Source organism: Laetiporus sulphureus (genome assembly GCF_001632365.1).
Source record: "Laetiporus sulphureus 93-53 unplaced genomic scaffold LAESUscaffold_21, whole genome shotgun sequence".
Lineage (NCBI taxonomy): Eukaryota > Fungi > Basidiomycota > Agaricomycetes > Polyporales > Laetiporaceae > Laetiporus > Laetiporus sulphureus.
This window is the reverse complement of record NW_024468530.1, coordinates 484,666-491,640: the sequence shown is the minus strand read 5'-3', so window position 1 is coordinate 491,640 and position 6,975 is coordinate 484,666. Positions and strand designations below refer to the sequence as shown.

Sequence of the window (6,975 nt, the reverse complement as noted above, 5' to 3'; positions counted from 1 at the left end):
TCCCAGCACGTGGAACAGGTTTGGACGGAGGCAACAGACGTTGCTGCGCCAATGAACGAAGAGCACGTAGGCTGATGGCAATATACCCGATCCGCTGTATTAAACTCGATTGCTTTCTTGTTGAATAGTGCGGATAGTTCTGGGCCAAGGTGAGGTTCGACTTCGCTCACGATGAATGGCTGCTGACAGCATCGCGGAGGAAACAACGATTCGTCCGTCGTCGCAGCCCGAAAAAGCTCCACGAGACAGTCCGCACCCCAGTAATGGCCGCAGGGGGCACGGATCTCGACGTCCTCAATCTGATCTCGGCATTAAACGCAAGTTTCTTGTCTAAAGAATGGTGAGCATTGTAGACGTTACTTATGACTGACAATCACTCACTTCCTCCGCGTTAGTAGCCGGGCTTCGGGCACTTGAGTGGCTCGAAGTCTGCTAGACGAAGGTACGGGCGGCGTAGCATATTGCGATCTAGATACATTGATGAGCGTTCATGCGGCTTCACGAGATAGAACAACTTACCCCTTGGGTGTTGCCGTCGACGCGTCTGAAACAGCATCATCGTCTTCGGCAACAAACTCAGTTGCAGCCTGCCTTTCAGTCAGAAGCCTCCCGCGATGAAGAGCAAACGCATGCTCCCTATCGTGGCGTGCTGTTGCTTCCATTCGTACGAGTTCTTCGATGAGCGCATGGTCCGCTTCTAGAGCTTTGTCAACGCTGCGCGCAAATGCCGCGTCCTTAGACACAGCTAGGAGCGACCGAGCATCTTCAGCGAGAAGTTGAAGGGCGATCTCTTCGTCGGTGGGGGTCGTACTGGCCTTGCCCTTGCCCTTATGGGCGGACTCGATATTGTCGATGTCGTCAAGGCAGAGTTCCGCAATCATGGCAAGGATGGTCGTCAGATCATCATCAGGTGCAGTTGGGTCCTCGCCCTCCTCAATCATGGCTGTGAATGTCGCCACTGACGGGGAAGGGACAAGGTATCCGAAGAGAAATCAACGGCTCATATACCTCGACGTTGGATAGGGTGTCCGGCTCGGGCTCTCTTGGACCGACAACGCCGCGCGGATCCTACTAGAAGTGTGCTCGCCAATGATGGCAAGAGCACTATCATATATCACTGGGTAAACGCTCTAGCGTGTGCCGAGGAATGCACCTTCCGCCATGTGCTCCCCTATATATCTCAATTAGAAGTAGTTGCGTTGAGTGTGGTATGTATGTTATGACAACTTCCATAGTTGCTCGAGATTCGCCGCAGACGTTTTGCCCACGTTGCATAGTTTGATTGTTGAATCACATTGTCCATGCGGTTGCGCTGAGGAAGGGCAGTTGGTGCTTCAAGTTGTTCGACAACTTCTCATAAGCGATGGCTGGTGAACTGAATGCGGTGAAGAAAAAATATGCGCTCTAGTCGCTCCGTTCGACTTCCTCGCTTGCCTCGACGAACACGAGGTCAGATGCTGATTGCTCTATGGCCGTCTTCTCCATACTTGGACCAATGATCATCTTTCCATCAGAATATCCGACGACTTTGAGGCATGCATGTGTCTATGACTCCTTGATACAATCTTCACGCAGGAACCACCCATTGTAACCACCAACGAGGACTTCGCGGGACATAATGTAACAAGGAGCATCTGCACAGATCGTGGCGTTGGTCCGATTCAGCATCGCCAAGGGTTTGATGCAAAGTCCGTGCAAGCATCGCCCCAAAGTATTGCCTCAAATAGAACCGTTTGCCTATGAGGATGAATGGGAGGGCCCTCCCCGCTCAATGACATTGGATAGATCATCGAGGTCGGAGATGACGTTACGGTGAGCCAGGTCTGGACGGTGTATGACACGATACAGGAGGCGGAACAAAGTGAGGGATGAAGGTAGAGAGGACCTGCAGGTGTTTTACGAACTTTGAGTTGGGCAGCTCATCCTTTTCGAGCCAAGTCCCCTTTTCGAGTGCACGCGCTTCCTCGCGCTCCAAGGTCCCATAATACACATCCGAGACGGACTTCAAAGGACCACCTAAGACCTCGCCCGTCAGCGAGAGCATCGAAACCATTTATGGCAGACACGATTAGGCTACCTATATGGTCGAAATATGCAGGTCTTGACCTGGATTCTCGCCATAGCATTGACGACACGTAGCTCGATCGCTCGTGCTCGACGGTCAATTCGTCGAAGCTCCTCCCTTGAATAGTATCGTCAAAAGGGGCGCCGTGGACCACGTCCATGAGGACGGACGGCGTACCGACTAGACTTGCAAAGGTGAACCTTCGGGACAGGAATGCCTGAGTAGCGGCCGGAGTCATGAACGAAGCGAAGGGTCGCGGGTTTTTTGGTAGCGGGAACAAGTTCTCGTCGTCCTCGATTGGTGTGCTGGTTGCGACGTCGGATTGGTCTGTGAAGATGATCCTGTAGACGTAGCTGCCCGGCCTAGCAAGAATACGGAGACGTAGCCGGTTTTGCCTAACGCAGAGGGCACGACATCACGCAGCGTCGACAAATAGGCCCCATCTTGGCTTCCGGGCTGTGATAATTGCGGAGAAATAGATATGTCCATGGTCAATGTAGCGATTACCGGGTACCCCTCCCCCAAAGAATACAGATGAGGACAGATAGCTCTTCGTCAAAGGTCGAAGTGCTACAATCACGACTTTGATATCTGGATTGCTTCGCAAACGCCAGATTACACTCGGGTTGCTGAGCAGAGTCACAAAGGTAGCAGCGAGCCGCCGTTGGACGAAGCACGGGCGTTAAATAAGCGGTTCCACTTCGCACACGGTCTCGTGATGACCGCGTCGCCAGCCACCGACGCGTGGCAGAGGCCACTTCGAAAGTTACTTCAACTTGTGCACGTCCGTACGCTATTTTTCAGTAACAATGCTGTTCGTACGATAATATGGTTTTCCAGAGCGCAAGAGATGCATACCATGTACTCCCGTGAGCTTGCGAACGCGAAGCTGTCAGGACGAGTGTCCAGAGGTCTCGGCTCCCAAAGTCAAGCCACTGTTTCCTGGTCTGATGGTCTCTCACGCGTTTACAGCGACGAGCTTGCCGCGGAGCTCTCTGAGTGAAAAATCTTTTGTCCCCTATTGTTTGGGCCACAGAACTGGCAGCATGTGCGTGATACGCGAGGCATTCCTGTGGCCCACCACGTTCCAGTGGCACCGGAATTGTTTCGGGAAATAAAACAGTATAAATACCACCGTGTCGCTGAGAACTGAGCCGCCAGCCATCCGCTCTTCTCTTTCCTCTATCCGGACCATGTCTCTAGACCAGAACGGGTTTGCTGCTCACCATCCCGCGTCGGTGAGAGACACGTTCGCCAGACCCAACGACCATCGCATTGACACTCATCACCGACCCTAGTCAATCAATGATCCTTTACTGGAGCCCTTCAATGTCTATGTGCGTCCATCGACGAGTGGCAATCGGCTGGACGAGGACCTGTGCAAGGAGGGCAGCCGCCCGCTTGCGGTACATATCTATATCGACCTCCCTGTGAGAGGCAAGCCCGATGCTACAAGGTTCCTCGGGCTCGTGGATCGCTTAATCGAGGAACGAGAACGTTGGACCATACTACGAATTTCCACAATGATCTATGATAACCGCGAAATTCTCAAGTCTATCCTGGACCGGCTGGCTTTCATCGAGCTGCCCAAGTTGGAATTTCTCTCCATAAATGGCCCAGTCGCATCAGCGACTCCCAGCTTTTCTGAGAAACCGTTGTCTAGGGCAATTGTGCTGCTGGGACATGGAGCACCTGCTCTCAAGAAAGTTATCCTAAAGGTGCCGGGTTGGAGACTGCACCTAATTGGTCCTACCTATCCTGCTCTGCGCGAGTGCCGGATATTGATGGCGGATTGCGAGATCAAATCTCTACGGCAATTCGCTGCAGCGACACCAGATCTCACGCACTTGAGGTTGCACGGTGTACGCGAACCGTCGTCACAGCTTGTTGACGCGCTGTTCGCGGACGACTGCGCGCACCATCTTCCCAAGAAGGCCATTTCGTGGCCTGCGCTGAGTGAGCTTCGCCTCACCAATCAGCGTACGAACGCTATTGTCCTCCGTCTCCTGCGTGCACCGCTTCTGGAAAAACTTCAGATTGACGGAGCGTCGATTGCACCTGGCGATGCTCACCTTGCAGAGCGGTACATCAAAGCATTGACTGACCATGATCGTGAGGGGGACTTGGCCAAATTTCCCAATATTTGCGAGCTGTGGCTCTCAGGGGCCTACCCTGGCTCAGAGCAAGATTGCCCGAATGCCTTGTTCAGATGTGATCTGCTAAGGCGTTTGCTGAGGTTGTTGCCGAATGTGGAGCATGTCGTCCTCGCCTACAGATACAAGGATGTAGATTGGTTCGCAGCAAACCTACATCAGAGTGCGTGCCTGGATATATTGCCTAAAGTGAAGGCGGTTTCCTTCAAGGCAGGATTCAGTGCATTCAACATTTTCGCGTTGTCTGCTTTCGCCTTCGCAAGAAAGAACACAAAATACCGATTGGAGAGAGTTAATCTGCCCATCGCAGGCCTCGGAAATGGTGGCGCCTTACTGAACAGAGGGGTGAAACTAGTGTTCGACGAAGGCCCTGTCGAGCTCATGCGCAACTTCGAAGGAGAGATCGACTGGCAGAAGTTTGACCGCCAAGATAGGACGGGCCTGGAGTATCAGGGGGTGTTATGCTTCCCCTTTGACTTATCGAGCCTCGACTGTAACGTTCAGACACAGTACAACCATCATACATCTCACCCATTGTAAGGTAGATTGTATAACTTCAAAAAACAAGTGAAGATTTTCGCGGCTGAGATGACTTTGCAAAGAAGGCGATTGGACGCGCGTTTACCGTTTGCCACAATAGTCACGTGCGTCGGTTGACGTCAGGCCTTGTGATAGGGCGATTAGAGTGAATGCGACTTGGCTTGTGGCTATCGGGCACAACTCTCTGCGTCCCTCCATCTTCTCCGGCAAGCGCGCTCGCAGAGTTTCTCGCCATGCCTACTTCTCCATCGCCTCCTATTCTCTATTCGTTCTCGACGTCGAAGGAGCTGTCTGACGCGGTCGCCCACTTCATCGTCAAGGCTCAGAAAGAGTCCATCGAGAAGAAGGGCCGTTTCACCGTCGCCATCTCGGGCGGCTCACTCCCCAAGCAGCTCAACGCCCTTATCGGCAAGCCTGGCCTTAAATGGGACAAGTGGTGAGTGCGAGCCAACCTACGCCCGACGCACTATCTGATCCGATCGCGACAGGCAAGTCTTCTATGCCGACGAGCGCGTCGTACCGCTCGACCACCCCGACTCCAACCACAAGCTCTGCATGGATGAGCTCTTCTCCAAAGTCCCCATTCCTCTCGATAACATCCACACGATCGACCCGTCCCTCGCCGACGATATCGAGGAGCTCTCTGATGCCTACGAACAGGAGCTCATCCACGAGTTCGCGCAGAAAGATTCAGCCCGATTCCCCATCTTCGACCTTATCCTCCTCGGCGTTGGTCCAGACGGCCACACCGCATCCCTCTTCCCTGGTCATCCGCTCCTGACCGAGGAGGGTAGCTGGGTCGCGTACATCGAGGACAGCCCGAAGCCACCGCCCAAGCGTATCACTCTCACTTATCCCGTCATCAACCATGCTGCTCGCGTCGCATTCGTTGCTAGCGGCGCCGGAAAAGCTGACATCCTCAAGACCGTCCTCGACAAGCCGGAGGAGGGTCTACCAGCATCAAGGGTGCGGCCGGCTGCTCCAGGTCACCTATATTGGTTTCTAGACGACGCCGCTGCTTCCAAGGTAGAATATCCGAAGACTCCGTACAAGTTATGATCGGAACGGTATCGCAGCGGAACGGTATGCAACAGATGTAGCGGATCTGTCCCTTTGTCTTTTTGGGACGGAAGCCGGCCCGTGTCGCGGTGCAGATGGATCAGCGGTGAAACAGAAGTCAGAAGTCATTGTAAATCACTAATCTGTATTTCTTCGTCGTATACCTGCTATGTCTTGCAGCCTTTTTCTTGCTTTTTGGCGTTCAGTTTACTGCATTTCGTCACTGTAGCCTACTAGTTCATTTTTTGCAATACAGTGATAATCATATGCATTCGTACATATGAGTGCAGGGCGTCCTGGCTCGAGACTAGGTGGCACCCGTCCTGTCCACACTGCCCTCCGTAACCGCCGCCGCGGCCGTCTCACTTGCACCCAACTCGGGGAACACAGTCAACAATACCAGGTCTAGGATGAACAGTGTGAGATGCGCGTTGCAGGCTTGTGATGAGAGAGGGTCGAGCATTGCGTCAATCGTATATGCTCGCGCCTCGGGCGTAGGACCAAGGAAGACAGCCAGAGGTACTATTCGTCAGGAGTGATCTCAGCCGGAGAAAGTAGTACACTGAAGGACGGACAGACGAACTCACCTGGCACGGCAGCAAGCAACCGTCGCCTGAGCTCTGTACGTATGGCCACCTGCTCTTCTGGCGTCGGTTCCGGCGGTGTAGGTCCTGGCCAACCTTCAGGAAAGAGTGCCCGGCGAGCGGCGCGGACAATCTCTGTCAGCCGCAACGCAGATAGCACGTGTGTATACAATAGGTATGGAAGCAGCCGCGAGACGAACGGCTCGAAGAATGTCAATGGGAGCGAGAGGGTATATGTCAGCGCGAGAGATGTCCAGGTGGATGTGGCGGGTGTTGACTGTGCCATTGCCGTGGACGCTGAGAGCGGCGGAGGCGACAGAAGGGTGAGCAGCATCGTCAGTGGAGGATGTGCGTAATCAGTGGGAGCGGGTATCGAAGCAGCTGCATGAGAGGGTATAGGAGGGGTAGACGATGTTGATGATTTCCGAACTGTTGAACTGGAATTGCTACGCCGCATCGGATCGAGCGAGGATATGGACGTCGGCGTTGGTGGGGTATGCAGATGCGAGGGGATGCCGTCGGGTGCTGTAACGATGGTCAACCCGCCTGGCACGAATGGAGTCGGGACGAGTGA

The 6,975-nt window shown here is 53.8% G+C and overlaps 5 protein-coding genes across 5 annotated transcripts in view; 2 read left to right on the top strand and 3 right to left on the bottom strand.

The window, feature by feature from the left end:
* Window positions 1-1,299, bottom strand: part of LAESUDRAFT_743524 (uncharacterized protein) — a 4,331-nt gene extending 3,032 nt beyond the window's left edge. The window contains exons 1-3 of the mRNA XM_040911261.1: window positions 573-1,299; window positions 520-544; window positions 27-304 (exon numbers count right to left, since the gene is read on the bottom strand). Coding sequence (XP_040764117.1) covers window positions 27-304; window positions 520-544; window positions 573-941 — 672 coding nt within the window. The 5' untranslated portion in view covers window positions 942-1,299. The remainder of the gene's footprint in view (window positions 1-26; window positions 305-519; window positions 545-572) is intronic.
* Window positions 1,300-1,489: 190 nt separating this feature from the next.
* LAESUDRAFT_812952 (uncharacterized protein) lies at window positions 1,490-2,704 on the bottom strand. Its single transcript, XM_040914450.1, has 3 exons — window positions 2,243-2,704; window positions 2,078-2,182; window positions 1,490-2,016 (listed from the first exon to the last, which is right to left on the bottom strand). Exons 1-3 carry the CDS (start codon window positions 2,301-2,303, stop codon window positions 1,808-1,810), a joined length of 375 nt encoding a protein of 124 aa, XP_040764116.1. The 5' UTR covers window positions 2,304-2,704; the 3' UTR covers window positions 1,490-1,807.
* Window positions 2,705-3,258: 554 nt separating this feature from the next.
* On the top strand, window positions 3,259-4,758 carry LAESUDRAFT_759547 (uncharacterized protein; the record flags this gene model as incomplete). The annotated part of the gene is made up of 2 exons (XM_040912604.1): window positions 3,259-3,303; window positions 3,364-4,758. 2 exons carry the CDS (start codon window positions 3,259-3,261, stop codon window positions 4,756-4,758), a joined length of 1,440 nt encoding a protein of 479 aa, XP_040764115.1.
* A 160-nt stretch (window positions 4,759-4,918) lies between these two features.
* On the top strand, window positions 4,919-6,095 carry LAESUDRAFT_812951 (6-phosphogluconolactonase). The gene is made up of 2 exons (XM_040914449.1): window positions 4,919-5,194; window positions 5,247-6,095. The coding sequence occupies exons 1-2, from the start codon at window positions 4,992-4,994 to the stop codon at window positions 5,815-5,817; spliced, it is 774 nt and encodes a 257-aa protein (XP_040764114.1). The 5' UTR covers window positions 4,919-4,991; the 3' UTR covers window positions 5,818-6,095.
* Window positions 6,096-6,124: 29 nt separating this feature from the next.
* Window positions 6,125-6,861, bottom strand: LAESUDRAFT_812950 (uncharacterized protein; the record flags this gene model as incomplete). The annotated part of the gene is made up of 2 exons (XM_040914448.1): window positions 6,125-6,339; window positions 6,405-6,861. 2 exons carry the CDS (start codon window positions 6,856-6,858, stop codon window positions 6,125-6,127), a joined length of 669 nt encoding a protein of 222 aa, XP_040764113.1.
* Window positions 6,862-6,975: the final 114 nt, after the last annotated feature.